The 17,118-nt window shown below is 47.4% G+C and overlaps 1 protein-coding gene across 2 annotated transcripts in view; it reads right to left on the reverse strand.

Annotated features, from left to right (window-relative positions):
• Nucleotides 1–922: 922 nt before the first annotated feature.
• The window catches only part of C1QTNF2 (C1q and TNF related 2), a 75,350-nt gene continuing 59,154 nt past the window's right edge, over nt 923–17,118 (reverse strand). For both annotated transcript variants that reach the window (XM_075342258.1, XM_075342257.1), the window contains exons 2-3: nt 6,024–6,281; nt 923–2,111 (exon numbers count right to left, since the gene is read on the reverse strand). In XM_075342258.1, the coding sequence (XP_075198373.1) occupies nt 1,459–2,111; nt 6,024–6,273 (903 nt within the window). In that variant the 5' untranslated portion in view covers nt 6,274–6,281 and the 3' untranslated portion in view covers nt 923–1,458. The remainder of the gene's footprint in view (nt 2,112–6,023; nt 6,282–17,118) is intronic.

A 17,118-nucleotide genomic window follows, 5' to 3' on the forward strand; every position in this document is an offset into this window, starting at 1 on the left:
GCTTACCCTCATGCTAATACAATGCCCTAGGCTTTTCCTCTACCCAGAATTAAGCTTGAAGGTAGCAATGTCTGAGCCCCCTGCCTCCCCTTATCTCCTGTCCTGGTCCTGGTGACTATGTCCCCACCACCCCAGGGAACAGTCTGGGACAGAGATCCCCAAAACTTCGCCAACAAAAAACAATGGACAGGGGGTATAAACTGCAACACATGCACACCAAAGACCCAGACAAGGGAACTACAAAAAGGTGCACAGCACGACAAAGAGACCTACGAAACATTTTCATTATAGCACAAAGGTGTTGAGCCCATACCTACTCCAATAGTATTGAAAACAGGAAAAGGACAATGGAGTTTTATAGGTGAAAACATTAAAATACAATTTTATTATAAATACATTTTAAAAATACATGAATATGTGCTGGTTTACATGACACGACATGATGATAAATACAAGAAATGAATATACAAAAACTAGCAAAGAAGAAGCACGGGTGGGCATGAAGTAGTGACTGAAAATACACTGTTTCCTGGCACAACCCAAATAACACAATCCCCAAACCTGGAAGCACAATGGCGTTACACACTGAGAAGCGATCATAATTCTTTGCGAAACGTACGTCGGATCCTCCAAACGGAGCTCTCCCTCCATCGGTACGCTGTGTGCACTGGCACCTTAGGTAATAACCCTGCTGCTTCCCAACTTCTTCTCAGTGTGTAACGCCATTGTGCTTCCAGGTTTGGGGATTGTGTTGCGCCAGGAAACGTTGTGTTTCCAGTCACAACTCCATGCCCACCCACCATGCTTCTTCTTTGCTACTTTTTGTATATTCATTCTTGTATTCATCATTATGTCGTGTCATGTAAACCAGCACATAATGATGTATTTTTAAAATGTATTTATAGTAAAATTGAATTTTAATGTTTTCACCTATAAAACTCCATTGTCCTTTTCCTGTTTTAAAAAAGGTACGCAGGCAGGAGTAACAAAGTTAAGGGGAAAAGTAATAACAGAGGGTAGTTAAACACAACTCGGCAACAAGCAGCAGCACACTTCTCACCACTCCAGGCCTAGCATCAGACTGAACTGAATAACCAGCATCCTCTGCAGGGAGCAGAGGGCTTATATTCAGGCTGGAAGTGATCAACCGCTGACAGCTGAGCAGAACTGGGAAGACTACTGCTACAACAGAAGAAGGAGGTAACCGCTCATGAGTCCAAAGGAAAACAACATGTTTAATGTGCATGGTCTCAGATGGTAACGAAGAGCTAGCCCTGAGCCTGTCCATAGTCACAAGACACATAGTGACAATCGTGACACTCTGGTAAAACATTTATGGAGTATCCAGTCAATATATCATACATTTTTTTCCTGGAAAAATAAGTGTTTATTGCTACAAAATGATCCAGTTCTGGTTACAATAAAGGTTTGGTCATAACTGTTTAGAAGCGTCAATCCTCAGCTCGCATCCTTTGCTTCCATGACCTTGATCTTTTTCTTTATTTCCTCCATATATTCTTGGTCAGGGTAAATGAGAAATCCTGTAAATAAACTGTCTGTCCAGTACGGGTCATAGAAGAGTCCATTCTGTTCGGAGTAGAATATCTGTAACCAGACTTCATCTCCAGCCTTGAGTGGAAGTATGGTGGAGCCTGAGGCAATGTCATGGTTCCCAGTGTTTGCATCAAAAGTCTTTATTTTGTATTGACCGTTGTGGACCAGTCCGATGGCCAAATGCTTGTTGGCTAAAGTGATGTCATATGTAAAGAAATAAATCCCAGGTATGCTACATACGTATTTTCCACTTGTCGCATTATAATGTCCTCCTTCGTTCATGAGGATTTTGTCAAATTTAATGGGCAGACGTTCTTTTGGGTAACTCTTTGTAACTGCTACAGAAAATGCCGACTTTCCTTTCTTGGACCCACAAGTGCATGGTCCAGGCATACCGGTATCACCTTTTTTACCTTTTGGACCCTTTATTCCTCCTTCCCCTAACTTTCCAGGATCACCACGAATGCCTTTGGGTCCCCTTGGGCCAGCTCTTCCTATGGCACCCTGCTTGCCTTTGGCACCTTGTTTTCCTGGATTTCCAACTCGACCCGGAGTACCTATGGAAGGAAGATATTGGCTGGATTACGTTCCATCAGTAAATATTTGTAAATTGGACATATAAAGAAGAACCATCAATAAGTCAAAAGTGGGAAGTTGTTGCTCTCCTAAGTATTGTACTTTTCTTTTTTTTTTGTTACATTTTCATGGTTTTTACTGAGAGATTGTTGCTCAAAGGATAATAATACGGAGCAACCTAGGCCCCCCACCCCCTCCCCAACAATCTATGGGCCACACATCCTTGGTAAAACCCATAAAAACTAGTGCTAAATTAACAGGATCATATATCTGGAACCATATGCTTGGGGCAGTTTTGTTAGAATCCATTTTTTTCTCAATTCTAGATGTAGCAGTGGTCTAATTACTGAGTTGTATTTAACCTTACCCACACACATGACTGACAGCTCCATGTGTACACTGTGTATTGTGAGGGAGCTTCCAGTCAGTAATGAGGGCGAGATTACACAGATTAGCCTGACTGCTGTTCACGTGAAAGGTAATGTGTCATGAGTGGGTCATGGCCTGATGTGATAGCAGGAGAATCTGGGATCAATAGATCACAGAGTGTTATTGATCGCAGATCATTGAGTTTAACTACGGTCAGAGGTAGAGGGTCCCACGGTACCGCATATAAACTCCATGACCTCACTGCTTACAACTGCGGCTCAGTCAATCTCTACCTGTAGCCGAAGCGTGTGGTCATGTTCTGTAATGTGCCCGTGCGCTACAACACTGCTACGACTTCTTCAGTATGTAGCAGAGCTGGTATCGTTGTTTTACCTTGTTTGGATTATGTTGGAACTGGGTGTTTGAATTTAATAAATTGTAAAAAAAGGGGTTTTTTTTGTATATTATTTCAAATAAAGAATTTTTTTCGGAGTTTGTGTTTATTTCTTTTCACTTACAGGATTAGTAATGGGGGGGGGGGGTCTTATAGATGTCTCCCATTACTAATCTAGGGCTTAATGGTACATGTGAACTCTAATTAACTCCTAATATTACCCCGATTGCCACCGCAATCGGGATGAGCCGGGTAAAGTGCCAGAATTGTCACATCTAATGGATGCCACAATCTTGGGCAGATGCAGGCTGCTATTTTTCGGCTGGGATGGAGAAATAACTCTCCAGCCTGAGAAAATCAGCCCCCAGCTGTTGGCTTTATCATGGCTGGGGAACTGAACGCCGTTTTTAAAATTATTTATGTACATAATTTAAAAAAAAGAATCCTCTTATTTTGATACACAGCCAGGTAAAGCACACGGCTGGGGGCTGCAGCCTGTAGTCATATGCTTTATCTGCGCTACATATCACAATATTGGGGGACCCTATGCCAATTTCTTTATTTGTATACCACTATACAGTGACGCAGATAGAGTGTGTGATTCCAACCAATCACAGACGTTGTTGCACAAGGTGGGGGCACTGTCTGACTGCAAATAATTACAGATGCTGGGACGGGGAAGCAGTGAATATGTGTAAAGTGTTAATGAATGGACCCGGAATGCTGTGTTACAGCCGTAATGTCCCATGTAGGGACATTAGGGAGTGCAGGGATCAGCCTCATATCAGTTTTAGGATGTTATTCTGCTCCCTTCTCCCTAGCGCCAGGGTCATGGTGTTGCTACCCTGGTGTTGCATTTTTGTTGTGACGCTTGCCGGGAGTCATCACTTACCTGGCGTGACACCTGCAGTCACATTGTGGCATAATGATAATCTTCTGCTGATACAGCACACAGCCTAGTAAGTGACACATCCCTGGAATCAAGCTCCCCTCTGTTATGCTACTCTCAAATTTCATAGGAACAATCTGGTGACAAATTCCTTTCGAAGAAAAAAAAAATGCGCCTTTGGTATTGTTATAACCCTACTGACATGGACAATCAAATTTCCAGATCATTTTAACTGCAGAATAAATTGTGGAATTGCATTTTTTCCCCCGTAATTTTACTTCACTTGGAGTTTTTCACATTATACTGTATGATAAAATGGATGGGGATCATTCAGAAATACAACTCATCCTATATAAAAACAAGTCCAGTAGGAAAATAAAAAAATGTTGTCTCTTGGAAGAAGGAAAAATTAAAGCGCAAATATAAAAAAATTGCTGGGTCCTCAAGGGGTTAAAGGAGACTTGCCACAAACAACCTTTATTCACCTGAGGCTATAGTGGTAATCTGAAGATAAATAGCGTTTAAAATCTGTGTAGCTAATATACTGGAAACACGATAACAAGATTTAATTGGTGCTGCTGGAAAATAGTATAACTTTTTATCATCAAATGTTCAGAAAATTAGAGTTATTTGTTAAACTGAAAGGGTACGTGACCACGGTCAGAAATAGCAGCGTTTTGTTGAAATCTCCCGCCCACTGTGGTTCTTTGTAACGCAGCGTAAACTGACAAGAGGGTGGCTTTAAGATTGCGCAAATCTGCTGCGCCCAGAACCCTGATCGTGGGCATGGAGAAAACACCCTGCGTCTAGAACGCAACGTGTCCAGATCGTGGGCACATACCCCAATATCCTAGTGTTCACTTCAGCATCTAAAATTGCTTTTATCTCTACTGACAACTTGCTCTGCACACACACTGTAGAGCAGCTGTCAATCAATGTGCCGTGAGGTGATTACAGCTCGCTCTCTGTATAGTGACTGTTACAGCTCCCTGCACCTCCCCAATGACTGAAAGTGAGGAGCTGCATGGTGAATACAACATCATATTGCCCTGTAGTCATTTTTCTACTCAGATGGCTACACAAGATATAAATGCTATATACAATGTGTCCACCCATATCCTGTTCACCACCATTAACTTGAGAACGGTGGCAGCTATAGACATAGAAGTGGTGTCTAGGTATAGTAAAGTAGCCATGCGCTACACAATGAAACCATCTATAGCGCCACCTGGTGGAAAACAACGGAGTTAGCATTTTTATCTTGAAAACGGAACGAGATAGAGAAAAAAGTGAATTAAAAAATTGTGGGGCAACATCAATTCAATACGAATCGACACCTTGCGTACAGACATACAGATATGAAACCCATGACACCACCCAAAAATATTGAATGCTGGTCACGCATATGGCGCTCATTTAACTTTGATGCTCACAGTGGCCATCATCAGCTGCAATGCACATCTGCACTCTGGACAGCATACTGTATCTTGCTGCACGTTATGCAATATGGTAGGTGACACGTTTGCACAAGCATCTGTGATACGTCGTCGTCGTCCTGCAATGTTGGTGGAGGGGCCGCATACACCTGCTGTTTGATGTGACCTCACAGAAAGAAGTCCAATGACGTCAGGTCAGGTGAGCGTGGAGGCCACTCCACGAAGCCACCATACCCAATGACTTGTAGGAAGGTCTCCAAGCCTTGTGAGTTTTACACATTCTAATCCTAGCATTTCTATATGGAAGGTGTCAATTCGTATTGAATTGATGATGCCCTACAACTTTGTAATTCACTTTTTTTCTCTATTTTGTTCTGTTTTCGAGATAAAAATGCTAACTCCATTGTTTTCCACCAGGTGGCGCTATAGGTGGTTTCATTGCGTAGTCCATGGCTACTTTACTATGCCTAGACACCACTTCTATTCCTATAGCTGCCGCCGTTCTCAAGTTAATGGCGGTGGACAGGATATGGGTGGACACACTGTATACTATATGGAAAGAGCATTCCTTTATGTGACAGGGGGTGTCCCATTATAGGCAATTATGCAATATCCACATTGTATGCCATAGATATCTATATGTGGGTCCCCCATCAATCTCCGCTCCATCTGCTGCTATGGCAGTTGTGGCTGGAGTGGTGACACATGCGCGTTTCTCTTCATTCACTGCTATGGGAGTCCTCATAGAAGGGAATAGACAGCCTTGCAGTTGTGGGAACTTCCCCTTACAGCAAACACTAATTACCTTCATATCCTTGCTCTCCTTTATCACCATCTTTTCCATCTTTGCCATCTTTTCCTGGGAATCCAATTCTTCCAACAATACCAGCTGACCCGGGATGTCCTGGTACTCCCGGTGGACCTGCGGGTCCAGGTAAACTACAGGACAGCTGAGAGGAGCCTTTCAGGTAGGTGGATTGTCCACGAACAGTGCTGCTAACAAGGTTATCTGCTGAGCAATGAGCAAACCAAACGAGGAGCAGCAGCGACATCATTGTGGACCCTGTGTAAGGATGACAGTAAAAAAAGATACCATTCACCTTAGAACAAAGCCTACAAGATTCAATATTCATATGTTAAGATGCTGAAGGTGAACACCGGGGTACCATGTTTCTTGGAAAATAAGACATCAGATTGCACATGTAGCGCCCCTGAAGACCTCAGGGTGCTACAAGGTTCTGCATCTGTGACGCCCTGGACTAGTCAGGTCGTCCCAGGTAGTCCCACACACACACCCCCTCCCTAAAAAGGTGACAGCAGCCAAACTTCAAAACCCTTGTCACCTCCCTCCAGGTTTGATGTCCACACCAGGGGGGTGGAGCCAGGTGGTTGGCTCCTCCCATCGAGGAGTTCACAGGCCTGGAGGTGGGAAAAACAGAAGTTCTAAGTAGATTAGCTTTGACAGCGGACTGGAGTAGTCGAGTTCAAGGGCAGACCTGTGACCAGGTCTGCCATAGTCTACAGGTGTCTGGGTTGGAGCCCAGTCACCTTTGGCAAGGAGTCAGACGGTGGTGGCTGCCTGCAGGAGCTGGGATTACAGTCGGTGGAACCGTAGGGACCGGGGTCGGGCGGTGGCCAGCCGGTACCGAACCAGGGAACCGATTGGAAACCGGACCACCAGGAGGGGTACTCCCCTACCCATGGAGGGGGTCAACACCAAGCTGCGCAACAACGTTCCCGGGAGGCCTAGTCAACAGCAGCGGTGGTGTCCATCTATTCACAACCCATGGGTGGCGTCACAAACTTAAATCTCCTACAAACCACCGTGGCTCCGGCCGTGGATCTCCCCACCGAAGTCTCTGCATGTAGCGCCAAACCCCCCTTTACAGAGCGACGTGACCCCCGGGTCCGTGGAGAGCTCAAGCCACCCACCGGCGAGCACGGATCCGAGCGGCTCGGCAGCCGTCCGAGCCCGCGAGGCGGTACACATCCCCACGAGGATGCCGGGCCTACTCCCTTAGGGACCCGGAACCCCAGTGCCGGTAACACCAAAAACTCAGGTAATCCCAGTTTTCCCCAACAATCCCCCATACAATGGTACCCAGCTAAGGTGGGACCAATGGATGGCCGCCTAGAGGTGGAACCAGTCCAGTCCACTAGTTGACCAGGTGGGAGGGGCAGACTGTGGAGAGTAGTCGGGAACACAGGAAGACAATAGTCAGAAAGGAGAAGGGAATCTGCATTGAAAGAGAGCAGACATAGAGAGTTGACAGTGGAGCAACACCCTGACTCGGGTTAACGGTGACTTGGTACCCAGGAGAAGTGGTTGCCGGTGGAGTACTCCCAGAACTACACACCGACGGGGTACAGGACCCTAGGACAGGAAAGAGCTTCAAGCTGACCTGACAACACCTGCACAGCAAAGGGGACCATCAAGGACCTTGCTGACCCTAAAGAATCCAAAGACTCAGTAGCAAAGAGAGAGCCGGGGACAGGACCAGAGACTCCATCCCCACAGGGTTCACGCTACCATCAGTCAGGTGGACAAAAGTGGACAAACCACAGAATGGGGACCCTCAGTGTTCTATACCACGGGTCGCACTTACCAGAGAACCAGACTGGCACTGGGACGAAGGGGACATGGAGGCAAAACCAGCCGGCCTCGGGCAACCAGCTAACATCTCAACAGTGAGTAAACCAGTTACACTGAATAACTGTCTGGACTCCTTCTTCCGACGCCCACCGCACCATACACCCGCTGGGGCAATACCCTTCTTGCGGAGGGACTACCATACTAGCTGCAATACCATCAGCCCCAGTAGAGACATTCTGCAGCGGCGGCTCCCTATACTTAGCCGCAACACCGGAAGTGGCGTCATGAATAAACTCTATTCACAAATCTCCTGTAAATATCCCCATTACAAAAAGAGCCCAGGGCACGGAACCGGGTAACAGCCACCACCGTGACATTCCCAAGACGTACACTGCCCAGAACCAAGTACCTCATATACCTGGGTGCTACAAGCACATTTGATCGCACATACACAATAACTACATCTGGCAATACCGATTTTTTTCAGGCCGGCAGAGATAGATCGGACACAGTGCAGTTGAGCATGACGACCTGCGGTGGAACCCATAGTGGAACGCATTGATGCATTCCACCGCAGGTCCTTCATACGTTCCACTGCAGATCTTCGTGCTCCACTGCACTGCGTCCCAAGTTCCCCTGCCAACAGTAAAAAAAACGTTATCGCCAGATGTGGTGTGAGTGTGCGATTTAATGTGTGATTGTGTGTGCGATCTGATGTATGTGTGCAATCTGATGTTTGTGGTTGTGCAAACTGATATCTGTGCGTGTGCAATCCACTGTAGTTCCTCCCGTTCTGTGTCTGGTGAGTATAATTGCAGGGTTTTCTGTCTCCTCCCTTTGGGGGTGTCTGCTTTCTATAATGAAGTGTCATGCATTATTTTTTAACTTTTTTAGCTGCATGGAGACTTCATTATTGAACCACGACTAGGGTTTATTTTTCGGGCTAGGGCTTATATTTAAGCCTTATGTCGAAAATGCTGAAAATTCCTGCTAGGGTATATTTTTGGGGGAGGGCTTATTTTTCGAAAAACAGGGTATTGGTGAACGTGCACTGTGCTTGCTGGGTATTTGGTAATTTTTTATTACCTCAGTATTGAAAACTTGATAAGATCCAACAGCACCAATTAAATCTTATAATGATCTCTGCTTGCAGTAATTTCCTAGGGACCTTCATGATTTACTTTAATCTAATATATAAAGCTGCGTGTATGTATGTATATATGTATGTGTACCGCCCCGTGCTCGGCCGCAGCCGAGCCGCTCAGGTCCGGGCTCGTTCGGTGGGTGGCTCGAGCGCCTCCGGCACCCGGGGGTCACGTCGCTCTGAAGGGAAGCTGGTGCTACGTGAAGGAAGATGATCTTCAGTGGGGAGGTTCACGGCCGGGGCCGTGGTATTTAGGGATTTAAGTTTGTGACGCCACCCACGGGTTGTGGTGAGTGTGGGCACCACCGCTGCCATTAACTAGGCTCCCGGGGACAGTGTTGTGCAGCCTGGTGTTGACCCCTCCGTGGGCAGGGGGTGATGGTCCTGGGGCCCGGTGGTTGCAAGCTGCGGGCGTGTTGGTGCGGCGCGGGCACTGTTGTACTCACTATGACAGATACACCGGAGTCTCTGGTAAACCAAAAGGATGGTGCTCGGTGCCCGCAGCCGACTGCGCTTGGTCCCCCACCCGGTTCGGTGGTTTCCGCCTTTCTCCTGCACCTCGTTTTGTAGATTTTAACTGCCTACGCTTCAGTGACGGTAGTCCACTCCCCGGCTGTGTGTGTGTCGGGGAACCCGTTTGCCCACAGGCGCTGGTCCGTGGGATCTCTCTGCCTGTGCGGTGGCTTTCTATCCCCCTCGGTGGGCTGTTGCCGTCTTTCGGGTATTAGGACGGGAAAGGACCTAAGGTCCAGACCTCAATCAGTAAATTAAACGTGGTCCAGTGGCTTCTGGACCTCGTTCTGGGTCTGAGTACCCCTACAGGTGCTCCAGTTTCCAGTTGGTTCTCCGGTTCGGTACCGGCGGCCCACTACCCTGTCCCGGTCCCTTACAGTTCCACCAGCCGTCTTCCCGGCTCCTGTAGGCGGCAACCACCGTCTGCCTCCTGGCTACAGGGTATTCGGGCTATGACCCAGATCCCTGACAGACGTTTACTCCTTTGCAACTACTCCACTCTTCTCTCCAAAACTAATCTGATCTATTGTGTTTTCCCGCCTCAGGCTATCCGAACTCCTCGGTGGGCGTGGCCAACCGCCTGGCTCCGCCCCCTGGTGTGAACGTCAAGACCTGAGAGGGGTGACTCAGGGTTTTTAGGTTGGCTGCTGTTACCTTGTTAGGGGACGGGTGTTTGTGCAAGGGCCTACCTGTGACTACCTGGCTAGTCCAGGACGTCACATATGTGTGGCTGTCCACTAAAGGAATCTGCACCAGATGTGTGAGGTAATATTTTGGCTGTTATTAAAGTTAGCACAGATTATGTGTCAGTTAATATGATTTCGGTGGTGAGAGGGGGCAAGACATAGAGACAGAGAGAGATGAAAAGTGAGAGAAAGAGAGAGTGGGAGAGAGACTTAATTACTGTCCCAGGCAACGCTGGGTACTACATCTAGTTGAATATAAAATTGTTGTAGTCATGCGATACTCACTAGGATGTGTGGCCCCCGTGAGGCTCTGGTCGCCACAGGGTACTGCACCCCAATTAGGGTGTGGTATTTATCTCAGGTAAGGAGGGTGTTAATCACCGGTGTTCCACATTCACACACACTACATACAGCTTAGGAGCCTTCACACAGAGTGGGTTGGCTCAAGGTAGGTAGGGGGGTGGCCATACGAACATGGACTTCCCGGTCACTGAAGCCAGCCACCTGGGTGGGCGGATTCCACTTAGAGTAGAAATAGACACACACACACACACATCAAAAACAGATCCATCAGGACCATAGTTCTGGCAACACATCTCTGGAAAACTTGGACTTTACTAGGCCCAGGGGCTTCGAGTGGGAGCTCAGCCAGGGTACCTAACTGCAGAGGGGGACACCCTAGAAATAGGACTCTCACTCCTTCACTCTCAAAACACCGGTGGTGACCCCTTACCGGATCTGCGATTAACCGTAACCTATCGTGGCAGTTACCAGTGTGACCAGGCTGTCAGCTAAGTTTGTGAGTAAATTACACCCTAAACCTGCATAGACTGTGTTGGCACCATCCTTACCGGCGCTTAGGCGACAACGCCATTACTACCCTTATCATCCACCCAGGGCCCACTCCATCTGTGGAGAGCGACACCATCCCGGCTGCCTTAACACCTGCCCCGGATAGGAACCCAGAAGTGGTGGCTGCTACCTGCCGCATACCACAGGTTGCATCACGACAAACTTTCCCAAATACCCTGCTTCCCCCACCATTTAACTGTACGCCTTGGGGAAACGGAACTGGGCAAGACCACCCTGTGACAATGCCTGACCCGAGCCGAAACAGCCCGGCAATGAGTAGGCTGACCGCCTGCCCCGTGGGGCGCTACAGGTGCATGTTACAAGATTTAGTTTTGAAGCGCCCAATTAGTTTATCACACTACGGCCGAGGTCACACTAGCGTATGACATCCAATATGAGAGAATCCGATGTGATCTGCTAATGATCCTCGGCCCAAACTCTGCTGCGAGCATGAGCTGAGTGTCATTCACTGTGATCTGATTCTCTTGTACGCAAGAATCAGATCACAGGTGAGGAGGAGGGAGATTAATCTCTCCATTTTCTTCATTACTTGATTTGTCATGTCAGCCTGCACTCAGATGTCATCCTTGCACACAATGTATGGTGAAAACACATAGGATAGATGATAATTAGGGATTATTCGTTCCGCCAAATATCCGACGAATACCTCGCAGCTATTCGAATATTCGCGAATAACCGATGCCCAATGCAAGTCTATGGGAAACTCGAATAATTTTTTGTTGTACCCGTGGGTGACCTATGGTGACTGAGGAAAAGGCTGAAATGGACGGGAAACAGCTGAAACAGTATGGGCACAGCCTGTAGAAGGTGCCTCACTGCATTTCTGCCCCCTCCCGATTCATCCAAGGTGGCAGGACGCACACAAATGCGCCGCCCGCATTCACCCTCTTCCTCTGATTTCTGTCGCATGTGCCATGACACATGCAACAGAAAACTACTCCCCGGGTCCAGCTAAGTCCGCCCCATACCTCCCTGGTGTCTCCCGGTGACCCCCCGCTGTTTTACCTTTTTTGCAGCGCTGATCCCCCGCATCCCTCCTCCTTCACAATGAACGCTGGGCGCATGCGCAGAGCGCGGCTGTCAGCTCAGCTTAGCTTCCTGTGTTCAGTGAGAACGGCTGTGGAGCTGCGCTGGCTGCACGCACTCTGCTGCTGTGACCCGGGAAGTGTGGGTGCAGATTCTTTTCACCCACACTACTCACATGGAGGGTCTGCACTCCTAGAAAATGGGAGACACGTTCCCTGAGCATGCTTTCCATATTCTAGAAGGTCCAGAGTCGTCGTGGGACTTCCGAAATGGATTACAGGAAAAAAAAATTTCACAATAAATTGGTGAAAGAGGGAATGTTTTGGGGAGTATTTTTTCAAATAATTTTTTTGGTGATGTCGGGTATCTGATAGACGTCATGACATCACCAACTGCTGGGCTTGATGTCAGGTGACATTACACATCTGGTATCAACCCCATTTATTATCCCGTTTGCCACCGCATCAGGGCAACGGGATGAGCTGGGGCGAAGCGCCAGGATAGGCGCATCTAATGGATGCGCCACTCCTGGGGCGGCTGCGGCCTGCTATTTTTAGGCTGGGAAGGACCAATAACTATGGAACTCCCACCCTGAGAATACCAGACCACAGCTGTCCGCTTTAACTTGGCTGGTGAACCAATTTGGGGGGAGCCCCATTTTTTTTTTATTATTATTAATTTATAAATAATTATAAAAAAGAGCCTGGGGGCCCTCCAAATTGGATCCCCAACCAAGGTTAAGCTGCCAGCTCTCGTCTACAGGCTGCAGCCATCTGCATTTCCCCAGCTGGCTATCAAAAATGGGGGGGACCCCATGTCGCTCTTTTTTTTTATTTTTTTTTTTGGCTAAATACAAGGCTAGGCACCCTTTAGTGCCACATGAAAGTCACTAAAGAGTGCCAGCTTAGAATATGGAGGGGGGATGGGACATTATATGTGTTTGACATCGGTCTGCCTGTCTATCTATCCATCTATCCTTTTTAATCTATCTATCCATTCTCTCTCTCTCTCTCTCTCTCTCTCATCTCTCTCTCTCTCTCTCTCTCATCTCTCACTCATCTTTGTAGCTGAATAATCTGCTTCTGGTTTCTCTGCTGCAATACAGAGGTCAAGATTGCCAAATCTTCCTATGCTTTTCATTACAGGCAGTGGCTCAATGGGTAGAACTGCTGCCTCAGGAGAATTAGTTCACGAGTTTGAGTCCCGGTCGTCCCGGTAAAAAATGTATTTATAATTATAAATTATCATTATTATTTATTTAGAATTATAATTTAATTTAATTATGCACTGAGGGGAGGAGCCGGACATCAGCTGTGAGCCGCGCGACACACCTCTAAAATCGGAGCAGTTCACGGAATGAGGCTGCATTGAGCGCTCGCTCACAGACGTCGCCGAGTGTGGATTATGCCGGACCTGGATATTTGGGGGCTTAATAAAGTGGTGAAAAAGGGGCTTTTTGGTGTTTTATTTCAAATAAAGGATTTTCGGTGTATGTGTTTATTTACTTTACTTACAGATTAGTGATGGTGTGTCATAGACGCTGCCATTACTAATCTTGGATTTAGTGGCAGCGATGCGTTGCCATTAACTCCTTATTACCTTAATGGCCACCGCATCACGGCAATCAGGAAGGGCAGGTGACACGCCGGAACTGTCGCATCTAATGGATGTGACATTCTTGGGGCAGCAGCAGGCTGATATTCTTGGCTGCGAGAGGGGGGGCCGTAACCATGGCCCTCGCCCTCCCCACCCTGAGAATACCGTCCCGCTGCTGTGTGCTTACCTCGACTGGGAAATTTGAAGTAACAATTATATCTATAAACCCTTAAAACATCATTTTATTATTAAATTTAAAAACATCCAAAATACACACTATAGAACCTAAAGTGCACAGGTGGAGAAGGGAGGAGGGTAAAGGATAAAGAAACCCCTAAATATAAACCTCCCTCCTGTCCACTACCTCACGCGGGGGTTGGCACCCTAAAAGCACGATATGGTGCCCCCACTCACCGCCGGCTATCCTTAGCCTGCCCTAATTCACCCTAGCGGCAGGTATGAAAGGTGCTCAGAAACTCATAAAGTGCATAAGTGCGGATAGCCAATGAGGTATAAAAAGAGGATCATGTAAATCAATTTGCCTTAGAGGTTAGGCGAGGATGCGCCAGAAAATGTGGAGGGGACCTTAATAACTGTCTCCTAACCACTCCCTACCTCCAGCGGGGGTCGGCACCCTGAAAACACGATAACATATGGCGCCCCCACACCACGAAGGCTGCCCCTAAAGAGTCCCTATTGCACCCTATCAGACAATATGCATACAAATATAAAGTGCCTGTGCTGTGGACCTAAAGTGCATAGTGATAAATAACGATAAGAAGGCACTTTTACTAGCATGCAATAATAAATTTACAGCAGCATTTTAAACCAGAAAGTGCATGTGCTTAATCAAAGATACAGGGGACTAAGAAAGGGGTGTACTCATCACTGATACATGATCCAATTGTCGCCTTTGGTTGCCTCAACGCATTTCTCCCTCCAGGGTCATCAGGAGGCCTGATATTCAACGTGACAGACAGATGTAAAGATGAGCAGATGAGAAAAAAAAAACCAAAAACCTCTTTTATACCTCATTGGCTATCCGCACTTATGCACTTTATGAGTTTCTGAGCACCTTTCATACCTGCCGCTAGGGTGAATTAGGGCAGGCTAAGGATAGCCGGCGGTGAGTGGGGGCGCCATATCGTGCTTTTAGGGTGCCAACCCCCGCGTGAGGTAGTGGACAGGAGGGAGGTTTATATTTAGGGGTTTCTTTATCCTTTACCCTCCTCCCTTCTCCACCTGTGCACTTTAGGTTCTATAGTGTGTATTTTGGATGTTTTTAAATTTAATAATAAAATGATGTTTTAAGGGTTTATAGATATAATTCTTACCTCGACTGGGTATCATTTGGGGGGACCGCACGTCGTTGTTTTACATTATTTATTTATTTTACTACACAATATAGACCCGCCCACAGTAAGACAGCTGAAACTCAGCATGGGGGCGTGTCTGACTGCAACCAATCATAGGCGCCGGTGGGTGGGGAAAGCAGGGGATACGAGATGGATTAATGTGTGGCCGGCATTTTCAAATGCTGGAGAACCCGCCACAGTGTGACAGCCGTGCAGCGCCGCGCCCGTGATCGGTGAGTAAGAAAGAAAGAGGGAGAGACCGACTGACCATAATGGCCGCTGGCTTATATAGCCCTTATGGCGCCGTGCGGCAAAGCCAATCACAGTAACACCCCAACAAAGATGGCTGCGGTGTTACCGTGAGGGCAAGCAACGTCAGATGCGTTCATTGGCTGGAAAATGGCGCCAGTAAGTCCAGAAACGAAAATGAAAGTACCGGAGTGAATACCATATTAGCCGTCGGATAGTGGATACCTCAGATACCCTATTAGCCGTCGGATACCGAATAGTGGCGAATACATTCGCTCATCCCTAATGATAATGTGTTAATCGGTGAGTTATTCCACGTGAGCCCTTCAGCCGATCAGCAGTTGCTATTGGCCTGCTGAGCACTCACCTTGGACAAGCGGAAGAGTTTTCAGTGCATGGCTCATGTGACAACATCAGGAGGCTGAAACAATGCTGGTGGTGGAGTTCAGAATACAGTATATTGTATTTATTTTTCAAGATGGACTAGTTTATTTAAAAAGGGGTCGACCACTACCCCTTTGAAAAATAGTAACATTATTCAGAGAATTGCAGTGATTGCCAATTATTGGAAGTAGTGAAGTAAGATAAAAGCAATTATTTAATGACAAAGTGCTCTATGATTTCGATAAAAGACTTGCAGATATACATCTAAGGCCAGGGTCACATTATGTTTTTGCTACAAATTTGTGGCTCCATAGGGATTTCTGTTCAAAGGCCTAAAAAACAGGATTTGAATGGAACGTAGTTGACCATGGTATTGTGGCTTAAAAAGTCAGACTGTAGAAACGGAGGCCAAACAGAGCATAAAAGGACTCATTATAGTGAATGGCTCCATCACAAGTTCGGTCCAAATCCTGTTCTCTAGGCTTTCAGATGGAAGCCCTAACAGAGCCCCAAACGTAGTGTGACCCTGGCCCAAGAATGTGTTCAGAGCTAGATGTGATCCTAACATATAACTAACATGCTCCGTAGCTGGAATCCTGCTATATTAAACACAGCTGGACCAGTAATAGGAAACCAGACGCTCTACGAAGCAAACATGGGAAGTGTCCACATTGTGCTCCCTCGCAGTGTCCGCTGTCAGATTGATGCTGCTTTCATGGACTTATACGTTTGATAAATCTACTATACAGACTGTAACAGTGTTGGCCTGAGCTGCCAAGGGCCCGCCAGTAACACTAACTCTGGGGGCCCACTGTTCATATAGCCTCATTCGCACATTTATCTGTACTTCTATGTAATAATGCACAGGGTAGTTTGATGAGTGAATGATGAGATGCTGCTTTTTTCTGTACATAGTCAATGATGTAATGGGGCCACATACTGCTCATATCGGGAGGGTAAGGGCGACTTTGCACGTTGCGACATTGCACGTGCGATGTCGATGGGGTCAAATCGAAAGTGACGCACATCCGGCGTCGCAGTCGATATCGCAACGTGTAAAACCTTTTTGATACGATGAACGAGCGCAAAAGCGTCGTTATCGTATCATCGCTGCAGCCTCCGACATTTCCATAATGCCGGTGCAGCGACAGGTGCGATGTTGTTCCTCGCTCCTGCGGCAGCACACATCGCTGTGTATGAAGCCGCAGGAGCGAGGAACATCACCTTACCTGCCGCCGGCTGCAATGAGAAGGACGGAGGTGGGCGGGATGTTTACGTCCTGCTCATCTCCGCCCCTCCACTTCAATTGGCCGCCTGCCGTGTGACGTCGCTGTGACGCCGCACGACCCGCCCCCTTAGGAAGGAGGCGGGTCGCCGGCCAGAGGGACGTCGCACGGCAGGTATGTGCGTGTAAAGCTGCCGTAGCGATAATAATCGCTACGGCAGCTTTCACTACATATTGCACGTGCGACGGGGACGGG

This window comes from Anomaloglossus baeobatrachus, chromosome 4 (genome assembly GCF_048569485.1).
Source record: "Anomaloglossus baeobatrachus isolate aAnoBae1 chromosome 4, aAnoBae1.hap1, whole genome shotgun sequence".
In the NCBI taxonomy this organism is placed as follows: Eukaryota; Metazoa; Chordata; class Amphibia; order Anura; family Aromobatidae; genus Anomaloglossus; species Anomaloglossus baeobatrachus.